Below are 25308 nucleotides of genomic sequence, written 5' to 3' on the forward strand. Positions count from 1 at the left end.
TCTGCATGACAGGGCAGTCAGCAAGTGCATAAGGATAAAATAAAAATGGAAAGCCCATTTTTAATACCTGTTGCCTATTAATACAAGTATGTAATAGCACTCTCGTAGTAAGGACTTTCCTAAATTGTCATTGAAATGTTACTGCAAATTCTGCTTCTCTAATTAGAATTCATAAAATAATAAAGCAATGCCTTAAGAAAGTTTCATCCAAGCATGCACAATCTGAAATCAATTTAAGAAAGAGCTATGGGATTTAGAGAAATTTGTTGTCCAGTGCTGTGAATACACAATAAGTATCAGTATTATGTCCAACACCTGTATTCACTCACAGACCAGAAAGGTAAATTCACATGAGCAGGTATTTAGGCAGAATATTTTGTAAGGACTTTCAGATATGTCAAGAGAAATTATATCTCATGAATAAAAGTGAAGGAGTTGCATGTTAGAGAACTTTAACATAAAATTATTCATGGTGCAATATGTTAACATTGTCGAAACAAAAAATTTAAAGAAAACAGGCTTTCACTCTGCACATTTATAGAGTCACATGAGATCCTCACTGGCAGGTTCAGATTTGTGATAACATTCATGATACATCTATTATTAATTAATTACTATTTATAGAATTTAAAAGAAGAAAGATTTCTGAAGGCTCAATTCTAATTTTCATAAAGATGAAATTTTAAATAATGAGGAAAGTGCAAACGTAAGTATATCTCAAAAAATTATTTCCACAAACTTGAGAAACGTGATGCCATAGTCATTAAAATAAAGATATTTTATAGGAAAATGATCCACAAGGTTGAATTCTAGGAATAAAACACAAATGAGAGAAAATCCAAATAAGATAAGACCAATTTGCTAGCTATTTATTGCATTTTGTGCTCTGTCCTCAAAATCAGAGCACCAAAATGAAAACCTAAATTTATTCCTGTATTTTAACCACTAGTTAAGTACCGCCCACTTAGCAAATTATACAAGAGAAGTGGTTTATGGCCTGAAACAAATCTCCTGTGTTTCCTGCTTCTTCTTAAATAATCCCTGCTTAGAAATGCTAAAAGTCACCAATGAAAGAAACTTTTCGTATTTCTTATGAAAACAAATTGAAAGAAACTTTTCGTATTTCTTATGAAAACAAATTGAGGAAAAAGCCTGAGAAAATAAGGATACATATAAAGAAAAAAAAAAGTGTAATTAGAAGAGAGAGAGAGAGAGAGAGAGAGAGAGAGAGAGGTTTCGTGTTTCATGTGGTTTCTACCAAAACACTGGCACTCAGTTAAATATTTATTAACTGATTATATCACTTTGGTGTGCTCTACTCCAATACCAAAATAGGAAATTATTTATTAGTCCCAATTATAAATGCTTAAATATTCAATAATTGAAAAAGCTACTACAATAGGCTTAACTATATCTTGTATTCAATAATGGGTCAATTATTTTTTTAAAATACATTCCAGGAGGGGCCTCCCTGGTGGTGCAGGCAGTTGAGCACTGCACTGTGAAGCTGTCCGCAGCCTCTGCAGCGCCGGTTCTATCCCAGCTGGCTGGCGAGCATCCCACATGGCCCAGCAGACCTCTCCTGTCTCGCCCGCTGCTCCCCTCAGCAGTGTACTTCGTCAGTCTGACTGTTCTGCTCCCCACTCTGTCTCTGGTGAATCCTCTCACCCTCCCTCGAAACTGGCCTGTACCCCGGTTCCTGAATAAATAAAATCTTAAATAAATAAACAAACATTCCATGAAATGTGTATATGAAACAACTACATGCAGGTACGAAAAATATCCTACAAAATATGCAGGAAGTAGCAGCAATTTAAGAAAAAAGCAAAACAAAACTGCACATCTGTTTCAATGGACAACTGTGAGCGATAAATAACAGTTGCAACATAAAGAAATAGCAATGCTGTTGATAGCACCCAAATGCCAATCATTATTGCCTATTCTACTAGATATGAGAAAATATCATCAAAGTTTTAAACCAGAAAGTTTTAGAGAACTTGCAATATGTTTGAAAAGTTAGAAGACATGAAGTTGTTTTCTAAGTTATGAGTCCCGTCAGTTTTCCTCAGTACATCTTGACAAACTCCTATTTTTAGTCAAAGTTCATAATCTTAAAATTCTCCTCACACCTGGGTGATAGCAACGATGTTATATGTCTATTACTTTTTGATACACTAACTCATTTTTTCATTTCTATAATTTGAATATAGTTTAATAAATACTCCTTAGGCTCCAAACCCTACCTGAGTTTTTTTTTTAATTATTTTAAAAAATTAAAGTAAATCTCACCTCTTAGTATTTTTTGTTTCTAATGCTGAAAATTTACTGTCCTTTGTTAATGGTGATTTAAATATTTTGTCTAATGTATTTGAGTCAATAACTTTGGCATATTAAGAACTTAAAATGCTGAAAAGTTACTGAAGATTAGAATTTTAGAACATAGTCTCAGTATACAAGTTAATGTTGCTATTTTTAACATGAATGTTTTCATAAGAATTATTAACCCTTGAATGATTTAAAGTAGTAGGCAGAAAATTACATATAAGAAGTTCAAGCCTCAAATGACACAAACATATAATTAATTTCCCAACAAATGCTTATAGATGAAGTCACTTGTTTTAATACAGATAGGTATGGAGTAGGAAATTTGCAAGGCTAGTATGAGGCAATGACAAGTGTAGTAACGAAAGAAAATAATTTTCAATTTAGTAGACTATCAATCTAGAAACTCTACAAATATTTACTATAAATTCATTATGCTGAAAAATAGATTAAAAAGTACATACAAGCAAAACAGCAACATATAAAAAAAAACTCACAATAGTTTCAGCACTGATTAAAATTTCCACTACTACAAAACCACATTTGAAATCCTAAAATGGATTCAATGGTAATTTTACATTCCAAGGCAGAATATTACAAGAACTTATTTTTCTTTAAAAAATGGACTTTGAAATGTTGGGAAAATTTGGGGTATGGTCAGGTCTTTGTTCTGATTCCAAAATCATTTTAAAATTTTTGATAAAATGTGCCACTGTTGATATATTAATAGAATGTTTTTATGTATATTCATGGCCAGAATGTTCTAGTTTCACAAAAATATACCTTTTTATAGGTTATTTAAGTCCACCAATTGCCTTCTTATCAACCCATGAAGTGTACTATCTTCAGAGTTGTTTTTACTTTCCTTCACTGTCTCTCAGAATCTCCTATTAGATCAGTCTAGATGAGTATGCATTCACAGACTGTAAAAACAAATCTAACATACAGATAACTCTAAGAAGTTTCAGTCTAAATTGGAAATGAACCAATAAGGAATTAACTTCCAAATATCAAGACAAATGCAAGATTTTGGGAGCAGGCACAGAAACAAAACAGATGTTAGATCCTTAGGTCAACCCAGTATGGAATCTCAGGGAAGGATTTTTTGAAAACAGTTACAATATGATAATAAAATAGAATAGATAGATAGATAGATGATTGATGATAGTTATAAAAATTCTAAATAAATAACTAGAAAGTTGTCTTAATGTTGTTATCTCTCAATTAAGTCTAGATTTTGACATGTTGGCACTAGAAGAAATTATCATTTCTGCATTGACATTCTATAATGCAGATAATCTAATTTGAAGGAATACTGTACTCTTCTGCCCTAAAGGCTCAGCAGAGCTGTTTCCATGTTGAATAGAAAAAAAAAAAGGTTTATGGAAGCGTATTTTCACTATTTTTGAATAGTATTTCAAGGGAAAAAATCTCCCCTCTAACTTAGTCTTTCTCCAATTACTTCTTGCTGTTAACAGTGATTGCTTAAATGACCAATTTTATTTTCTTTTTCTAAAAACAGATTAATAGTGCATTTGGTGATTAATTTTTTTACAGAAATAAGTTTTTACAACACTAATTTTTTGTATTTATGTCAAATATAAAAAGTTCCTAGTCTATATTAATAAAAATTTTAAATATTAAATTAAGATGAAAAAGATGTAGTTGCTTATATTTGCAATTCAAAAAAATCATATGAAAATATGAACTTTCATCTGCTCCCATAAATTTTCAACACATACAATAAAATAATTATTCAGTATCTTCACAAAAGTACTTCATGAACTAGGCATGAAATACTAATTTTTCCAGTAAAAATAGGTTAGGCTGGTACATGAAATAAAAATGTGAAAATTTTAAACTGTTAATTGTGGGTTTTGTTAATTGATATGTACAGTATTGAAACAACTACTAGTATATTGATTGATAAAGTCCACTTTCATTTCCTGATTGCTGCAATTAACACAAATCTTTTAATCCAAATGGTAACCATGATAATTCTTTGTATATTGTTGTTACTTTATCAAGTTAAGTAAAATGAATGTTGACCTAGCAGCATTGAGAAAGACAAACAGTAGGCTTTCAGAGATAACATTTAAAGTAAACAATTTTCCTTTTCTTAACATAGTGGAAAGTAAATCATCACATACCTGTTGTATAAGAGAAAAGCAGCGGCTGTTCATTCATACTTCCTTCTTGTCGAAAGGCTTAATTTTACTTAAAATTATAGATTTTTAATTCTTTATATACATAGTTTTATGTGATGTAGAGATTATTTCATTCTGTGACTTATTTCTAGTTCATATGTTGAGCAGGAAAAGCAAGATCACATAATCATGCATTACCTTTTTCAATATGCATCCTTTTTGACTCATGTCCCATGTCATGACCAGCCAAATCTCCTTCTTTGGGTCCAGGGAGTACATTTGGTGACAAGCCCATCAGCATCTGGTTCATGGACAACCCATTCTGATGGACAGCTGCTAAGCCCAAAACAAAATAACAAAGACAAAACACCAATACACAGTGTTCAAGTAAATTAATTAAACTCTGTTGGACTCAAATGTAAATAAAATATAAGGCTCCAACTAACTGTAAAGTTATAATCCAGCTATAATTCTCATGTGAGAATAATAACCATGATAATTATTATGTATATACAGAAAAATATCTGAAATAAAACAATTTCATTCATCATTATTTCATATGAAATATTATGATTTTTTGAGTGTCTGGAATACTTTGGAAAAGTAACACTACTAAAATCACTACCAATGAAGCACTGTTTTCTAGTGTATCATATTCACTCCACCATAGCTTTTCTGAATTCTTCCAGAACTACAAACTTAACACTAGAATGTTCTTTAACACTATAATATTAAAATGTAATAAATCTATGAGGCCTTCCTGGTTGTGCAAGGGTTAAAGTCTCAGTGCTATCAAACTATCTCCAGCCACTGCTGGAGACAAATACTTTGAGCATGAGCTCAATCCCTTCCCAGGAAGTTGACACACAAGACACAGTGGACCTCTCCTGTCTTGCCTGCTGCTCCCCTTCAGCAGCGTATTTTTGTAGATCTGCTGTTCTGCTCACCACAATGTCTCTGGTGAATCTCACCACCTCACACCTCTAGCCTACACCCCAGTTCTTATATGTATAAATAAAAAAATGAATTTTCAACAAATTAAGGCACTGAAATACTCATTTCAATATTAATATTCTATTCTAGAAAATAAAACACTAGGTGTGGTAGATATCAAAGTACTTTTAAACACTAAATTTGATTTGAAACTTGGGGGGTAAAAGTGCCCAATTAATGCCAGTTGAATGGCTGAATATCCGAAAACAATACTTTCCTTGAACTCTTAATCTGTCATAAATGATAAAGTAGATAAACAAAGATGCTTATGATTTTCACAATCCAGTCAATACATTTTGTAAGGATTTTCCCATGAAAATATTGGTTTTGCACAAAACTTTGGAAGAACAAAATTCCATAAAAGTTTACCCTTTCTGAAAAATAGAGATTTTTAAGATATCATATGAATATACTAGCTGTTGGAAACCACCATAGTAGTAATGTTATCAGGGAAGAATTTTCAAAGAATAATTCTAAATCTAGTGGAGTGAAAGTTTGTTGAAGAATAGAATATTTACAGTCTTAAAATAATTTACACAAAGAAAAAATATATAAGAAAACTTTGGGAGTGGCCACCATAATCAAGTAGTAGTGCTAACAAGTATTATAGAAAATCACATCTCTCCTGAAATGAGGACATTAGGATGCACTATCATTTTGGTGTGATTCTTGCCAAAATATAAAAATGTAAGTGTAATTTTGAGGAACTATCAAAAACATGCAAAACTTAAGGACACTCAATAAAATGAAAGGTATGTACTCTACGAAAAACACAAGGGGCTGAAAAACAAGAAAAGACTGAGTGACAGTTCCCAATTAGAGGAGATTAAAAGAATGTGACAAATCATTGCAAAATGTGGTACTGGATTGGTATTTGCACTGGGTAGCAATAGTGACCTATTAGTGGATCATGCAATCAAATGAGAAGCTTGTTGCAGCATTTTCATTGGAAGGGGAAAAAAAAAGTCTCAAATTTAAAAAAAAAAAAATTCTTGCTATTAAAAATACAATGAGAAAACAAAGTGTCTGAAATTTTAGCAAGCTGCTTTGAGAGGAAAATGCGATGATAATCTTAATTTTCTGATTTCCATAAATGTTCTGTGATTGTGTAAGACAAATACATTGTAGAAAACACAATCAACCTAATATTCAAGTTATCCATTTCAAAATTTTCTATTTAATATTTCTCCTTTGTGCAAATATTTCTTATAAAATGATACTTTCTAGGAAGTGTTTTTCCTATTATGAAAATATTCTGAAAATCAAATAACCAAAAATTTTTGTGTAATTATAAAGTTATTATAAACATGGATTTCATAACATAACTAAATACTGGAAAGGATACAATAAGTATTGATTTTATCAACCAAAATAGTCACTGTTAGTATGTTCGTCACATTGGAAAACAATATTTGATTTTTTACAGACTCAAAACCAGTTAATTGAATGGAATTTTAACCCCACTCTTAATTTTCTTGCCCATGAAGCCCAAAAGTAATTATCTGAAAGTAGGCTTACACATTATAGTCCTATTTTTGAGAATTTAACAATATTAAATTAATATTAACTGAAAATACTATACATATTGATTATACTAACTGAAATACTAAAATTGACCAATTTCACATTCTTCAATCGATTGATCATTTAACAAATATGTTTTAAAACACTGCTTTGAATTCAATTTGTTTTATTCCTCTATGTGTTTATGGATCTTTGTCGATGCAGGGAAAATTTTTTTTAATTAATGAACTTCAATGAAAATGGCCTAAGTGGGATTGAAGACATGAAATTGAATAATCCATAACCATTCATCCAGTCTTAGATACTAGGTAGTTGAGAGTTGAAGGTGTTTACTTCAAAAACTAATCTAGAAGATTACTACTTACTTTCTCTAACTGTTTCATACTTCAAATCTTTATGTGTGGCATCAAAGAGAAGGAGTTTATATCACAACCTGCTAATGTAGTACCATACCTCATGCTATTGCAAACTGGGAAGCATAATTTTGAGAGATGGCTATTGCCACAGAGCTGTAGAACATGATACATCTGAGATCTATTTGGAATGAGGGCATTTTGATTAGAAAAGCCAGCTGCACCTAATAAAGTTTAAAACGGTGACAAGTAAAAGTATGAGACCTACGGATTCTGTCAGAAGAGCTCTCAGTCCGTGCTGGGGAGCTGGACACGCTGCTGCTGCGGTGTGATGAGGGGTGACTGCCAGGCCTTCGTCCCTCCTCCAGAGAGGGGGCAGGTGACGGGCTGTCTGGGACACGCTCCTACAGCACCAAGGGGAGGGGTAGAGGAGAAAAGAGGAAAATATGTTGGACTTTTATTTAACTAATGTTTTTTTCTTCATACTATAGAAGTGTGAAGACAATAAGCATGTTTTTCATCAACACTTAGCTGTATCTAAGGAACTGTTACCTCGAGCAAAGCCACAGTAGGAAAAGACTTGTTTGGAAACTGGTACTGTATGTAGGCATCACTGTAGAAATGGCAAATTTAAAATTCATTTGCTTATTTGAGACAAAAAAGAAGACAATCAGCTTGGAACCCAGTGGACAGCAAAGAATGAACAGAACAGTGTAGGTTTAAGTACTAGACAATTATCAATTTAAATAAATTTTGCATGTATTCTGTTGTTTCTGCAAGGGTCTAAGGATCATTTAACACACAAATTATCAACATGACAGACTATAATAATAGTACCAGAAGAGTTGTTAACAGCTATCTCATCATGGCAGTGCTCCGGACATACTTGGATGGTCACATTTTTAGTCATGGAAATTATTATTTAACATTGGAATACTTTTATTCCAATGATTTTCAGACTACCTACTACTTCTAGCTCCAATTCACCCACACAAATGCAATGGGGGAAATTCATGAAATATGTATTAGTTGCATCCCAGAGAAACTTGGTAACATGTTTCCTGATAATATTCTTTTTTTTTAAGATTTATTTATTTTATTTATACAAGAACCAGAGTACAGGCCAGATGCGTGGGAGGGTGAGAGGATTCACCAGAGACAGAGGAGGGAACAGAACAGGCAGACTGACTAAATACACTGATGAGGGGAGCAGCGGGCATGACAGGAGAGGTCTGCCATTCCATGTGGGACCCTCGCCGGCAGGCTGGGATAGAATCGGCACTGCAGAGGCTACGGACAGCTTCACAGCACAGCACGGTGCTCAACTGCCTGCCACCAGGGGAGGCCATCCTGATAATATTCTATGTTAACACTCAAGTCCTACTCCATACCTTCGCGTTAAGCCCTGCAACTTCCGCATTAGAATTAAGTGCATGTATATTGTATAAACATCTTCAAAGAGCAACTATTAATAGTTTCAGAGTAAGAAAGAAAATGCACACCTGATACCTTTTTCTTTGTGAGCAATAAGGTATTTATACTTCCAATATCAACACACAAGGAACCATGAAGAACTCTCTTGGCAATAATAAATAGTAGTAGTATACTTCTACATGTTACACAGCAAACAATAAGTAAATAATTCTTATTAGGGTGGAAAGGTGCAAATATTAAAAAAGTTGACCTAAAATATTTTAAAAGAATAAAGATCTAAAATATAACTGACCTGTAGACGGTAATGTTTTCAAAATGCTTAAGTCTAATGAGGAATGGAAGGCAAAGACAAAAAACTCAGATACGTACAACCAGTAAAAATGAGGCTTATCCATGTCTTTGGTGTCAGGTTCCATTAGCACAGTCATGCTTTGCACTAGAATCACCTAGGAGTTTTTCACATGTGTTTATGCTTGTGTTCTGCTCCCCATGATTTTTTTAAAGATTTTTTTATTTATGCATACAAGAGCTGGGGTACAGGCCAGAGATGGGGGGTTAAGAGGATCTACCAGAGACAGAGTGGGGAACAGAACAGACAGATTGACCGAAGTACACTGCTGAGGGGAGCAGCAGGCGAGTCAGGAGAGTCTGCTGCACCATGTGGGTTGCTCCCTGGCCAGCTGGGGATCGAACTTGTGCTGCAGAGGCTGCAGATTGCTTCATAGTGAGGTACTTAACCCCTTGCACCACTAGATACTCCCCAAGATTCTTAGGTACTGAGTAATGGGTTGAGTGGTATCCCCCCAAAAATACATGTTGAAGTCCTTACCCCTGTAACTTATAACTGGGACTTCATTTGGAAATAAGGTCCTGGCAGATGTAATTAGTTCTAATTAGATCTTATTGGAGAATGGTGGACTCTTAATTCAACTGATAGGTTAAGTTAACATTGTGCAGACAGAAGGAAAGAATAGCAGACAGAAGGAAAGAATAGCAGACAGAAGGAAAGAATAACAGAAGATAGAAGCAGAGATTGGATTCTGCAGCTGCAGACAAGAAATGCCAAGGATTTCCAGCCACCATCAGGGAGTTATAGAGAGATAAAGGAGGATTCATCTTAGAATCTCAGAAACAGCATGGGTCTGCTGACATCTGATTTCAGATTTCTAAACTCCAAAGATGTAAGCAAATATATTTCTATTGTTTTAAGTTGCACAGTTTGTGGTACTTTGTTCTATCAACGCTAGGAAACTAATACGCTGAGCCTGAGGTGGGACCCAGGCATCAGTATTTTATAAAGATTTTCCACGTGATTTTTACATGTATCTCAGACTGAACATCACTTGTTATACTCTTTGAATTTTTCAATCCTGCACATTGTCAATAAACTTATTAACAGATAAGCTGAGGCTTCATTTTTGAGATTGACAAAATGATAATAAAAGAACAACGATCGAGTCCTCTTCCAAAACTCATACAGGTAACAGTTTCCAATATCTACTCCTGAAATTTAAAAAAAATAAATAAATAATAGTTCACAAGAAGTTTTATGACCAAAGATTTGCAAGATAAACAATATTGTAACGAAAAAAGGAAAGAAAAACAAAATTAACTAGATTCTACTCTCAAAAATTGAAATGTATATTAGAATCTGGTTGTAAAAGCAACTATTTGAACTGTAGGAGCTTTTGAACTGGTCTAAAATGTGTGGGTTGGTTTCTATAAAGGAAAATCAAAACATTCCAAAGGAAATATGTATTATAAATATACAAAAACATTTGTCCTTTGCCTTGATCAGAAGTTAAGAATCAAGTGCTATTTTTTCTGCAAATATCAAAATTGACTGCTAAGTAGGTAAATATAAGCATCTCACAATAACTTTTCCAGCCAAGATTTGTGGAGTTGAACTTGAAAACAGCAAATGAGCAAATGAAAAAGAGGGATAAGTACAAAGGGAGAGGAAGACTCACCCCCCACCAATGTTGAAACTTAAAATTAGCTTGTTCAGAAAGCTTTATGACAAATAATTCTTTTGATATAATAATGGAAATGAAAGATGTTATCAAATTGTGCAATTTGCAGATTAAAATATTTTAAGATCTATGTCTCAAAGAACATGGGAAATGAACACATTAATGGTTATTTTTTCCAAGTTAAATAAATCATTCAAGCTATGCTTCTAAATGACCTGTTATTTTGTCCACATGGCAAACAAATGACCTAAATTTCCTAAAAAACAAACATATACATGATTTTAAAGAACAGAGAAACCACATCTGGATGCCAAAAGTTACTTTTTTATCCTCTAATTATAATTTTAAAACAACTGGGATTATAAATCTTTTTTCTTAACATTTACCCCTACTTTAAACTATGAAGTGCCTTCAAAGTAATCATTTATTATGTGTTCAGTTTAATGATTTTTTTTCAAGATCTAGACCAATTCTCTAACCCCCAAAATATATTTCTCATGACCCTTTTCCAACTTCTCCCATCCTCTAAAACAACTAACTCTGACATCTATGTCAGTTTTGCTGGATTTAAAACTTCATGAACTTGGGCTCATACAATGCTTGATTTTTTGTGCCTGGCTTCTTTTACACACAAGAAACTGTGTGTATATGATCGATCTATGTCGGTGCATTCAATATTGGTTTGTTCTTTTTTGTTGTTGAATATATTCCATTGTAAAAATATACTACAATTTGTTGATTAAGAAAAGGGAAAAATGGCAACAAATTCATGTAAACTTTTTGCAATTACAACTAAAAGGCTAATAGTGATTTGTGCACAGAAGTCAAAGAACAGATTTTCTATCTTATTTGGAGTAACTATGCATTTATTATTGATTTGGAGTAACTATGCATTTATTATTGATTATGGATTATAAAATTCATAATAGAACTGCATAGAACTCCTTGAAGTATAAGCTAACTTACTATAAATTATGCTATAGCTAACCTCATATGTAATCATAAGTGCACCATAAAGAGCCTAATCTTGATGTCTTGAAACTCTGGTAAAGAGACATACAAATTTGTATAAGTGCTAAATTTCACTCCTATTATAACCAATTTCTAACACTTAGATTACACAGAAATACATGTTAAGCAGTTGAGACAGGAGATTGTTATATATTAATAAAAATGAAATTTTCTACATTACCCATTTATTTCCTTAAAAAGGTCACTTAATCAATGTTTATTTATCAATACATTTGAATAAACCTAATATTTATATAAGTGATCGTATTTACAATGGCACATGTTTGAGCAGAGATTAAGATGTAATCTTAAAATAGATCAATCCTCTAAAATAATTTTCCTGTCACAATAGATTTCTTAATGTTGTTAACAGAAAGCATGAGAAACTAATTTTTTCAGAAGTATGTAAGTCATAAATGTTTAAATTTTTAATGCATAAAACCCTAACAACAAATATTATGCTGTTAAAAATATTTGTTTATTTCTACCTAAGTATGAAAAAATTCATTAGTGAAAATATATAATTGTAACAGTTTTCCTTGATGATTCTTTTCATTCATGTATATTCACTTATTTATTTATACATTTAAATATTCTAAAGAGCATATAAAATAAATAAAATCTAACCTAAATTAAAATCTTACTGTAAGATATATCCTAAAGTATATTTATGGCTTAGAAAATATAGGCAAAAGGTGAAATCATAGTATTTAGTATTCAATTTAGCTTTAGCTTATTTTTACTTTATAATTTCTGACTTAGAACAAAGGATACAAGGGCAATACTTATTACTTTTATTTTAAAGAAAATATTTTAATTTATGCAAATTTTTGTGATTTAAAAGCTTAAGTATTCAATTGAAACTTTCTATAAATTGAGACACAACATATTCAGTCATTTTACTTACAGTATAATTTCAATCTTTGGAACATGATGTATTGTTCTTTGAAGAATTTCATTAAAGTAAAATCCATTGAGCAAGTAAGATTTGAATACATTGTTGCAAAAATAAATTAATTTATTTCAACAGCTTAATTCTTTTATCATATTTATATGCTTGCCTTTCCAGAGTATGTTATAAGATGGAGAATAATGGAGACAGTAAAGAATTGCTTAGGAGAGAATCTCATAATTATGACTGAAACAAAATAGATAATGAGTTTTATTCAGACGTAATAAGAAAGAAGCAGTTCTATGTCTATAGGGAAACTATGTAAACTGGATTTATCATTTCATTTGTGTAATACCCTTTAACCTCAAGATGGGCCTGAAGTAGGACAAAGAGGAAGAATATTTAATTTAATACTTCAGCACACTGACTTATAGTACTGCATCATAACTCTACCAATCAATAAAATACAATCTTTTGCAATGTCCCATCTTTATAAAACTAGCCATAATAATAAAATGAAAATTTAAAAGGAATACTCTCTCACTGAGAAAAAAATAGAGGTCACACTAATAAACTAATGGTAACAGACTAACAATACAGGGAAAGTCACATTTATTGCTTCTTGTAGAACAAGAAGGATTGGTCCTCAGGATATTTCAGAATTAAATTGATGTATCCTAAAATTATGAGATAAATATATAAAGTAGTCATCACATACATGGAACTAAACATTTCTTAAAATTGGATTATCTCAGCTTCCTTATCTCAAAATACAAAATTTTATTAATTTTATATTCTTGAAATAAATTTAAATAACCAGAGCACCACAGCTAAAGGATCATTTCATTTAGCACTAACTTATGTTGCCCTCTTCTTTTTTTTTTTTAAGATTTATTTTATTTATACAAGAGCCGGGGTACAGGTCAGATGTATGGGAGGGTAAGAGGATTCACCAGAGACAGAGTGGGGAATAGAACAGGCAGACTGACGAAATACACTGCTGAGGGGAGCAGCGGGCGAGACAGGAGAGGTCTGCTCGCCATGTGGGTTTCTCCGAGGCCGGCGGGGATTGAATTGGCACTGCAGAGGCTGTGGACAGCTTCACAGCTTGCCGCTCAACCACCTGTGCCACCAGGGAGGCCCTGTTGCCCTCTTCTTAATAATGTTCATTTTCCTCTCTCTAACAGATAATCCAAATATTAAATGTTAGCTTGATAATAACTTTAAATACATAGAGCTGATGAAGTTGAATATAACTTTAAGATAACTCACTCTTCTACTTATTTGTTCAAATAACATTTCTTGAATATTTTGTATATACCAGGCAGTTTTGTAAACTCTGGATATTCTTATATGTAAAATAAAATTGACCAAAAAAATATTTTCCCCTATGGATCACATACATAAACTAGTAAATGCTATCAGTGAAGTTCAAAATCCTATTTACTGATTAAGTGTGAAGTCAAATTTCTTGTTCTGGAAAAATTAGCAAAGAAGTTAAATGCTTCTAAATAGAAATTGAGTCTCTGGATTTAGGAAAATGATAAAGAAGTACTCCAGGAACATATAGTAAATTATGCTAATATATTCACATACGGGACAGGATCAAGCAGCCTCATCAAAACCTCATAACTGAAAATTCTAAATTTAGGCTTTACAAAGTTCTTTGATGACGATACATAAGAAATATTCATTATTCCTAAATGCGAAACTGGTGGAATCTATAAGTATGATCAAAAACAATTTTATTCTTTGAACGTGTTCAATAGTGGTAGGGAACTACATTTTTCACATACCTATATGAGCATTCAGGCAAACACCTAAATTTTCAAAATAATATATTGTAATAGAAAGTCTTACAGTTACTTTAACTATAAAATATAGTATTGACTTAAAAGTAATAATGCAGTCCTAGGTAATAATACTTTTTAGTTAAATAATAATTTAAAAAGAGGAATTGTTCCCTTTTTTTACAGTCAAGGAAGGGTGAATATAGGGAGAACAAGAAATATAGGGAGAACAAGGAGATAAAAAGAAAGTTCTTGCTTAGTCAGTATTACTACTGAATGGTTTCCCTCTGCATCACATGTGCTGAAAGCTGATGTTTATCTAGTAAAGCACTGTTGAAAGTTCTCAGGATAGACACCAATATAAACTGCGCCTTGAAGGGTCTAATTTATCCTCGTCCCCTGAATTTCCTGCATAGTTAGAATATTTGATTCAAATTTATTTGATTTTTTTTAAGATTTTATTTATTTTTGCACAGAAGAACTGGGGTGTAGACCAGAGGTGTGTGTGTGGGGGGGTGAGAGGATTCACCAGAAAGAGTGGGGAGCAGCTGGGGCAGATTTACTGGTGAGGGGAACAGGAGAGGTCTGTTGCGCCTTGTGGGTTAATTCCCTGACCAGGGATAGAACTCAGGTCTGAGCAGTGATAGTGATGAGCCTTAATCCCTAGGCCATTGGGGAAGACCAAAAGTTGATTTTAAGTTAAGGCTACTCCATCAATGGTGTAGCATGCTTCTACTAGAAGCACATAACATCCACTTGGGTGCTTTTATGACAGAGTCCCCATTAATGGTCAGAGTTTGGGATTCACGACTTCCTTAGGACTTATAATTTGGTGATATTTTAAATATATCACTTTTTATTCATCTAATTGCCAGAATATTTATATGAAATAAAGTCTCCCTCTTTAATTATTTGGTTGACCTGAGGGACAGTTTGTATGGGGAAATGCTTGGTTTATTTGTTTATTTGTTTATTTGTTCTTTCAAAAAATCAATTCCCTAGAATTCTCAAAGATATACAGTGATATTACATTTTAGTATAAATATGTACTAATGGATTTTTAAACATATGTGATATGGGACTACCATCCTTAATGATGGTTGTGTTTTAATAAATCATTTCTTGTTAACATTCTCTTTTCAAACATGTAATACCAATAACCAGATAAACGTTCTGAGGACATACTTAACAGTTTTTCTAAATCTAAGTAAAAGTTATATGAAATATTTCTTTTGTGAAAAAAAAGTCTAAAACTGACGCACACTTCTAGAGTCATTTATGGTTGCCCCAAAATAAACTATTCTGTACCTAAAAATAAACATGAGGCACATGAAGTCATATTGCTCTAAGATTTTAATCTACTCTATGAGAATCAGGTCCTTCTGGTTCTAGTTTATATAATATTTAAACATTTTAAACTTCATGAAGTTGTATATGCTAACATATTTGTTAAGGGCCTGATTTGTAGAAGTGGTAGAGAATTGAAATTAATATACTATAATTCTAATCTTTTCATATTAAATTTTAAATAAGAATGTTGTAAGTACCTGTTTTGTCACTCATATTCTCTCTCTCTCGTTTGTTCAAATACAATTATTTATTATCTAAAGAAAAATAAACTCTGAAAAAATGCATTTATACAATGACCTTATGTACCACTGTAGTATGAAATGCCCCACAGACAAAACACACTTTTCTAGGTGAAAGACCTTGTAGGGTAAATGTTTTTTCAGGCTTTTCTGCCCTCCCACCATTAGGATTGCCCTGCCAGATGGGGCACCTGCAGTTGTTACATTGTTGTAAGCTGTCTTACTTACTTCTGTTGGCCATGGGAGGAGTATTGAGAGAGTCACCAAGAGAAGCAGAAGCAGGAGAGAGGCAGGAGAGAGAAGGGGAAAAAGAAGCCAGAAAAGCCCAGGGTGAAGACTTGCTGGGGGCTTGGAGGCCTCCTGGCCTCCTGGCGCCCCCAGCACCCCTGCCTGCAGTATACCTGGTTGCTGCAATGCATGCAATGATTAATAAAAGTCTGAGAAAGCCACTGAGGGCTCCAGGATGCTCCTTTACCCATCTGCTGGATCAGAAAACCTACCCTGTGCCAATCCTGCCACTAAAGACGTTTATCAAGAAAGAGAAAGAAAAAAAGAGAGAGGTCTCACTATACAATTGTGACTGCATTTCAAAAGTTTGATGTGAATTCACTATGCAATGTTAGAATTCATTCTTAAATAGATGCTTATAAATACTTGGGGAGAAAAAAACTAATGATGTCAGTATATAAAGACTTTTAATGAATTTGTAAATACTATTTTAGCCACTATGAGAAACTGATGAGGTTGTAAAGTTATTTCCCCAGTTAGAGAGAAAATAAAATTAAGGCAAAGATATTAAGTAGCTTGTCCAAGGTCACAGGGCCAGGAGGTGGTGCAACAGGAATTTAAACCCAACAGATTTTCCTGCGGTAGTTACGTTTTAAGCCACTAAGATATGCTGACTTTCTTCTTCTCAATTTTATTTTTATTTCAGTAAGTCTTTTTTTACAAAATTTTTATTATATCATTGTGAATTTATTAAATAAAAGTGAGAAAAATATTGATTCATTCAGGGTATTTGGGGTTACTTGATGAATGATACCTAAAGAGAATCAATTAGCTTAACATTTCAGCTTATTAGGAATTCTCTAATGACAAGAAGAATTGATCTTCTGATTTATACTGTTTATTTTCCTCAATGATTTAAGTTAATACTAGTAATACATCCATTTAAAATTTGGAAATTATACAAAGATTGTATATATAGTTAATATGATAGCTTGGAGTATTAACACTCAAAATTATCTAAAAAATTTAAATCAACAAACTGGAAACTAAAAATTTTGCTATGGATAAAAGTGAACATTTTGTAAAGCAAGTAAAAGATGAAAAAGAATTGTCTCATTAGAACTTCATGTGAAAAATGCATAAACTATTCTGAGTCACAAACTCAACAAGCTAAAAAAAAATGAATTATGACTACATTTATAACTACTCTCGAAATAGAGGTTTATAGTTTTTATAGTATCTCCTCACTGACCAGTTTACCTCCACAGTATTGTAATGGGGTGGGGAGGATTTAAAACACAAAGAAATCCAAACAATAAGCTTCACACAGAACAATAAGCTCCTAAAAATCTTGGGCCTTCTTGGTGGCCCAAGGGGTCAAGTCTCAGCACTATGAAGCTATCTGCAGCCACTGCAGCATGAGTTCGTCCCCAGTTGGGAAGCTACCCACATGGCGCAGTAGAATTCTCTGACTCCCCTGCTGCTCTCCTCAGTAGTGTATTTCAGTTCAATCTGACTGTCCTGCTCCCCATTCTGTCTCTGGTGAATCCTTTCACCTGGCCCTCTGAATCCCTGGCTTAGGTCCCAGCTCTTGTATGCATAAACAAAAGAAATCTTTAAAAGAATACCTAGAAATCTGACTTTAGAATTAAAGTGGGAGGGAGCCACAATGGGCTATGGTAGAGGACTTTTGGTTCCCCAGTTGTGGGTATTGTGTGGTAACATAAAAGTGAAGGCTGTATTTCTGAATCATATACAATGTTGCAAACCAATGTTACCTCAATTTAAAAATAAAGAAAAAAAGATACTAGCAGCCAATAAGAATCACTTTAGAGAAATAATAAATAGTGCATTTGAATGAAAAAAAAAATGAATGATCAGAAGAAATTAAAATATTTGTTCTGGAATAGAGAGATACTACAGGTATCTCTTTAATCATGAGGAAAGACTAGATATTTAAGTGGTTAGAAAACAGAAAAGTGAGTAGAAATTTTTCTTTTAAGGATGTATAAAATCAAGGTAGGCACTGTTGAGATGAAATTTTAATTTGGTTAAAAAATACCCCATCACTTCCATTTGTTAAAAATAAAATTGCCCTCTACAAAAGCTTAGATATATAAAAATGGTTAGGGAGGATGTAGGAATTATTTCCCTACCAAGGGGGAAGCTGGATTATATAACATCTAACGTCCCAATTCTATGTCTCCTCATGTGCTATAAATGAAGAGTAAAAATATATAGGCCTCAATGACACAATGGATTAATATAATTTATAATAATTTATACAGACAGTCAGGAAGGATTCAAACTAGAAATTAATTTTGTCTAAACAGTATATGCTCATTTGCTCATCAAACTATCTACTAAAATATTTTCAGTAGCCCAAACCAATCAAAGAGAAGTCATTTAAATTCAATACTTTAGCCCACTTCTTCATGGAGGCATACATTTAAAACAAATTACAATGTCTTTATGGTACTATCTTCATCTATATAATTTTCTTTTTTTGATGCTTTTAATTTCATTTTTTAATGCTAAATCCTTTGACTTTATAGGGTTTGGGAGTTTAATTTGATCTGCCTCAATTATCCACAGCCTAAGATTCACATGGGTTTGAGTTCATTAGAGCTCCAATGCAGTGATGAACATTTTTTTTTCTGTAAGGAACCAGCTAGTAAATATTTTATTCAAGTCTATCTTGGTATGTAAAAGTAGCCATAACATTATATAAAGTGTGTCTCTATTCCAAAAAAAAATATATTTTATAGATACTAGAATTTGAATTTAATGTAATTTTCATATGTCATGAAAAATTATTCTTCTTTTAATTTTTTTCCCAACCATTCAAAAACGTAAAACCATTCTTAACTCATGATCCATATAAAATGGCAGCTTTAGTGAATTCCACTCATGGAAGGCCGCTTGTGGGCCTGCTCCCTGGCTTGTACTGTATGTACAGTTGCATAAATATGTTCAGAAGAAAATCATTGCCACCTCTTTTATTTTTTCATAGAAACAGTTAAGAAAAGAGTATTTTCAAAATATGTAATTCTGAAAATTATGTTTTTATATTCCTTTCATCTTACAAATTCTTATTAACATTCTCATTTATGTAGAGTTTTAATTTTAATTCTTGTCATTACTCTCAAATAATGTGATTGGAACACTCTAGCATTTGGGAAATCACTTAAACTTCTATTTTCCCTTCAGAGGTTAGTTTTCTTATTGTTTTAGCATATTTTCATCTGGAGGTAAATCTCCTTTGGTATTTAACATTTCACTTGTAATCGCCCTTCATACTTAGAATCTTTTCAGGCAAACAAACTTGCAGGCACTATTCTAATTACCCACTTGGGTTTCATACATTTAATGTGACATAGAAGTCAACCTCTTTCTTTGGGGAAAGTAAAAACTTCCTCCAAAATAAGTTTAATTAATACATACAACATGAGTTTACTAAACATTGTTTATGCTATATAATAAATTATATAAAAATTTAGACAGGTTGATTTAATAACTTCCCAATATTTGGAATTTATAGAGAACTTATTTCTTTCCCTTATTCTCTGAAGTCATACCCTCCATTTTTCTCACCCCAGGTCTTGTGGGTGTCTTCAAGCAAACACACACACACACACACACACACACACACCCCTATATGTGTATATATTAGAATCATCTCATGAATTCTTGGAACATGTTTCTATAATCTTTATCTGTTAGCATCAACTCTGAAGCTATATAGAGGGCCTGCTTCAAAGGAAGAGGGCACCCTAAAGCAAGCAGCTCTTTCTGAACTTCCACCATGGACAACGAACTTTACTTCAATGTTGGCAATTAAAATCTTCATGTTGGCAATTAAAATTATCAGTTTTACTTCTCTAATCATTCCCAACTAAAACATTTTTTTAACCATTTAGCTACCAAAACCATTTATACCAACTTGTCATTCAAAAGCCTAGATTTGCTTTAATTTGTTACAGCCAAGTTTCTGAAAATATTTTCCCCAAGAGAATAGAAAGTGGAATATCACTACTACTTCGTAGTGTTTGGCATACATTTTAATACATAAGACTTGCTCACTTTCTTAATCCCTTTTTGCATATTTCTTTTCTGTCTCCCTGCTCTCCATTCCTAACCTTACTTTAAGAAACCACATGTATGTTGCTGACTTTCCAATAACCTAAATTATTTCTAAGTAATCTAGTTCAAAAGATGTCTTCCAGGGGAAACCCAACTGCTTCCTTCTACTTAGCAAAACTTCTAAAGAAAGATTCACTTTCCGGGCCTCCCCAGTGGCGCAGCGGTTGAGCGCTGGGTCGCGAACCTGCCCGCAGCCTCTGCGGCGCCGGTTCGATCCCCGGCTGCTCCCCAGCCACCAGAGGAGGGTCCCACATGGCGCGCAGACCTCTCCTGCGGCCCGCTGCTCCCCTCAGCAGTGTACTTCGGTCCTTCTGCCTGCTCTGCTCCCCGCTCTGGCTCTGGTGAATTCTCTCACCCTCCCGTGCTTCTGACTGTACCCAGTGCATGTATAAACAAAACAAACAAACAAATAAATAAATATAAATAAACATGCCTCTATAAAATTAAAAAAAATTAAAAAAAAAAGAAAGATTCACTTTCCAAGTATCCTAAATAAGATTAGATTTAGCACAAACTATTTTTAAAATGTGTATAATGAAAAATAAATAAATGAAGCCTCCTGGTGTAACTAGATTATTTTGGATATAAGAATATATAAGCATCATATAATATCCATATTATATACAGTTTATAAATAAGTAATCAGTTAAATATGTGCTTTGCCATATTTTTACTTATGAATCTAAACCTTACTAAAATTAGAAATTACAAAAAGATCTTAGTTTTAAATGGCAAATTTTGTAAGTAATATTATAAAGACAATTCTTTACAGTAATAATTTTTTAATTTTTAAAAAAAATGAAACAATCACATTCTTTAACTACTACTTAATTACATTTTGGATGGCTTGATAGCTCATTTCTTTTCATCTCTGAATAACAGTCCATTATATGGCATCAAGAAATTAGGTAATCAGCTATACAGTATTGCTGTCTTGGCATCCATTTTGGACATAAAATGAAGTGAACCCCTCACACAAGCTAACCAAGATAGAAGCCACAGAATCACAAGCAAATACATGTATCTCATATGAGTTCCCCAACAGGCCTGATCAACAATCTCCTCTTATATAAGAACTCTATGGAACTCACCAAAACCCTGCTTTTTGGTTTGAATTTACCAAAACTACCCTAACCCAGGAACCTCAAAATACTCCACCTATGGACCCAATAAATATATGTGCCCCAGGGCCTGTATCACACTCTCTTGTATTTTCTCTGCCTTGACTTGTCCATATGAGCCCTTGAGGTGTGCTAGATCCTTCCTCCAGGGCTTCTGCATAATAAACTTCTCTATTTCATGTTCTTTTGTGGTCTGTGGTTGAACTGTCACTCACCGTCCACCCATTGAACCATGTAATAAATTTTAATTTAACAGTCAGACCATGTGAATGACCATCACTGAAGGACATCTTGATTGTATCTAAGTTTTAGCAATTGTGAATAAAAGCTGTTATCATTATCTAAGTGCAAACATTTGTATAAATCAATAAGTTTGATAAATACATCATTTGTAATTTTATTAGAGACCACCAAATTCTTCAAAAATGGCTATACCATTTTGCATTCCCCAAAACAATGACTGAGAGTTGTAATTGGCTGTAATTGGTCCTTTTCTGGAAAACATGATCCAGAGTATCCCCTAATTTTTTTATATATAATATATATATATTTTATATATATACAATAAAATATTCTGAGGAACAAGGTAACAATTCTAATGTCTCATACAGTAACTTTTACTTAGTTAAAATTTAATAACCTATTCCAAAAAATATATTTTAAGTACTTTGATTTAAACAAATTATAAATAATATGAATAAAAGTATATATGTATACATGCACATATTTAAAAGTATACAGATATTCACATACACAAATATATGCAGAGAGAAAAATTGTGTGTGTGTGTGTATATATATATATATATATATATATATACATATGTGATATTTGTATAAATAATGCTACCTTGTAGAGGTTCAACTTAAAACCTCTTGCAGAGGTTTTTGAATTTATAAAAAAACTCAATTTCTATTTTATTTAGTTTTTCATGAACACCCCCTTTTATATATAGAATAGAATCAGAAATGTGACTTCTTAATTGATGTAATAAAGACCCTAAAATTGGCTTAGTCTTCCTAAATATTTTAATCATAGTTCTAGTTATTGTGATTATTCTTATAATCTATTTACTATTTCTTAATTTGGGGGGGTTCAAATTACCTATTGAGTACAACAACTAGATTGAGAAATGGTGGTCGTGATGATGTTTGGCTTAAATCAAAACCATTGTGTGAGAACACAATTACCTTAATAACAGATGTCTCAACTCTGGAAGGGGGACTCTGAACTTGTGCTGCTGCTGCCATATTTGCAATGGTGCTGAGATGGTTCATCTGGCTCATTGCCATGGTGACAGATGCTGGAGGTAGGCTGACAGGAATTAGAGGGTGGGGCATCATCATAAAAGGAAGTTCCAGTCCTGGAAAAAAAATATATATATATCATCATTGTGTTGCTCAAATAAAACCACGAAACATAGTATAATTAATTTACTAAAATGATTAAGACATAAATCACTGAAAATTGAAAACTGAAGCACTCAAAAATGTTCTAATAATCACAAAGGAAAAATAATTCTCTTTGTAAACAACAATAGCCACTCCCCACTCAAGGAAATTAGGTTTAAAGCTAATTAATTTGTGTCATGTTTTATCATATTATTACTCTTCATGTGTTTAATGCAAATGGTCAATCCTTTGCTATATTACTTTCTGATCAGTCTAAATCTTATCTAAAATAGTAGGGTTTTCTGTAACTTATCATGATTAGTTATCTAAAGGTAGTAATATCTCTTTATTATGCCCTATATTTTGCTATCCAGAAATTAGACAATTTTTTTCTTTGAAACTACCAATTTTAGTGCTAAAAAATGCCATCGTACCATTTGGCAGAAGGTGACTCTGCTGAAGATGGTGGAGAGGATGACTAAGTGGAAGGTTATGCGCTCCAGGCATGCGGGGGTGGGTAACAGAAGCCTGAGATCCCTGGGGTGGGTAAGAGTACAGTTTTTCTTTATCCCAAGAACCATCACTGCTTCCTGTGGGGAATGAATATAAATTATTTGGATACAATATTATTCCAAATCTTCTAATGACTCTTTTGAAATGAGGTTTTGAAAGCATATTACATTTGGAGATTGGCTAAATAATTCTTGGGAAAAAAGTTCAAATAAGTAAATTTCCCCTAAACCACATATTCTTTTTGTTTTTCTATTTCTAGATAGATTCTAATTTAAAAAAATAAACAAAAGCATTCATACAACATTAAGCCTTCTTGCGGAGTCTAATCTTTTTTGATTTACCAACAATATAAAATGGACTCTGTTCTAGATCTAGAGAATGAATAATTACTTCTTGGAACTTAGGCAAAGTGACAGAAAAAATTGCAAAATTATTCTTTATAAAGTGCTATCCCAAGACCATTCAAAGTTAACTTAATTCCACAATAAATTCTAAACATGGAATCATTAAATGCCCAAGTTAGACATAGTAGGGATAACTCAAAAAGTTACTTTATAAAAGATAATCATATCAAAGCAATAAATTAAACATGTGTATGTCAAAGATTTGTGTGCTTTTAACCACAGAGAAACAAATTTATGATTGAGGTATTATCTGTTCTAAGGTCAACATAGCACATTTGTGGGGTTGGGTTTCAAAGTTTATTGCTATTTGTTAGATTTAAATAGCTCTTGGAACACTTTAAGGATACATGTTACATGGGGTTTATAAATAATTTAAATGTAGATATGTCCTCAAATTAAACTAATTTAACAGTATTTTATTCCTTAACTGATTTTGTTGAATATACAAACCATCCACTTGAAAAAAAAAATGTAATATCCTGGCTATGAGTTTGATTTCTTTAAAAAAAGGAAAAGAAACCATATTTTCATATAATTTGCTTAGAAACTGCAAAATTGGTAAAACTGCCATTTAAATGCTCTAGCTCTATTAAGTCTCATTGTAAAATCTCTATGACATAGTTTTTAATGAAGAATACTTAGTGACTGCCATGATTTTTTCCCATTTACTTCATGAAGACAGTTAAGGTTCAATATAAATTCAAACTCATTAGCTCAATACTGTCTGGATCTTAGAGCAAATTGTTCAGAAGTGGGTAATGAAAACTCAATTCAAATTCTTCAGCAGTCAAACAAAGCAATTTTATTAAACAATGAAAAGAATCAATTAAAATGGATATCTTTATTATTTTACAAGAAACCATGACAGCTTTTGGCTTAAAAAAAAGTTTATATCTTTATACAGAAATGAGTCACATAAAACAAATTTCTCCACTACTTCTGCACTGACATAAAAATTCACTCATAGTTACAAATCTACACACATTATTTCTCTTCTCAAGACTTTTTTGACATTTATACTAAGGTCCTAGTCAGACATGCAATAACTATGAATAAATGAATTTTTAAAACAGATGATGTTAAAAGAACATTCAGTTGTAAAATATTTTAAACAGCCCTCATTTTATAGTGTCTTTATCAAAATATGTGCAAATCCCTTCAACACATATTAATTTTTATGTCATTAAGTAAAACAAGAATTGAAACATAATCACTAATTCATTAGATACAGAAACTACATGGAATAACTATCATTTAGATGTGAGAATGTCATTGTAAATTTACAAATAATAGAGAATTTTCTCTATATGTCCTATTTTATTTAAAATACAAAACAAATGCTCGAGTTACATTTTCATAGTAGGCTGCATATTGTAGAATATGTGGAATAGAGAAAAATATTCACATTTTATTTTGGATTCAGTTTAATTTGTTTACACCTATCCTTTATTTTCCATTTTCTCTTCATTTGGATTACTTT

General features: G+C 32.5%; 1 protein-coding gene across 5 annotated transcripts in view; it reads right to left on the bottom strand.

The window, feature by feature from the left end:
- DACH1 (dachshund family transcription factor 1) overlaps positions 1–25308 on the bottom strand; it is a gene marked incomplete at both ends in the record, with an annotated part of 401718 nt that overhangs the window by 102389 nt on the left and 274021 nt on the right. For 2 of the 5 annotated variants that reach the window (XM_084234752.1, XM_084234751.1), the window contains 3 exons: positions 4668–4802; positions 7608–7743; positions 22711–22883. The exons of 2 other annotated variants lie outside the window; for them this stretch is intronic. In XM_084234752.1, the coding sequence (XP_084090878.1) occupies positions 4668–4802; positions 7608–7743; positions 22711–22883 (444 nt within the window). Of the gene's footprint in view, positions 1–4667; positions 4803–7607; positions 7744–22710; positions 22884–23345; positions 23502–25308 lie in introns of all 5 variants that reach the window. One more of the 5 variants, XM_084234750.1, reaches the window with a different exon arrangement.

The sequence above is a fragment of the Talpa europaea genome (genome assembly GCF_964194135.1).
Source record: "Talpa europaea genome assembly, chromosome: 6".
NCBI lineage: Eukaryota > Metazoa > Chordata > Mammalia > Eulipotyphla > Talpidae > Talpa > Talpa europaea.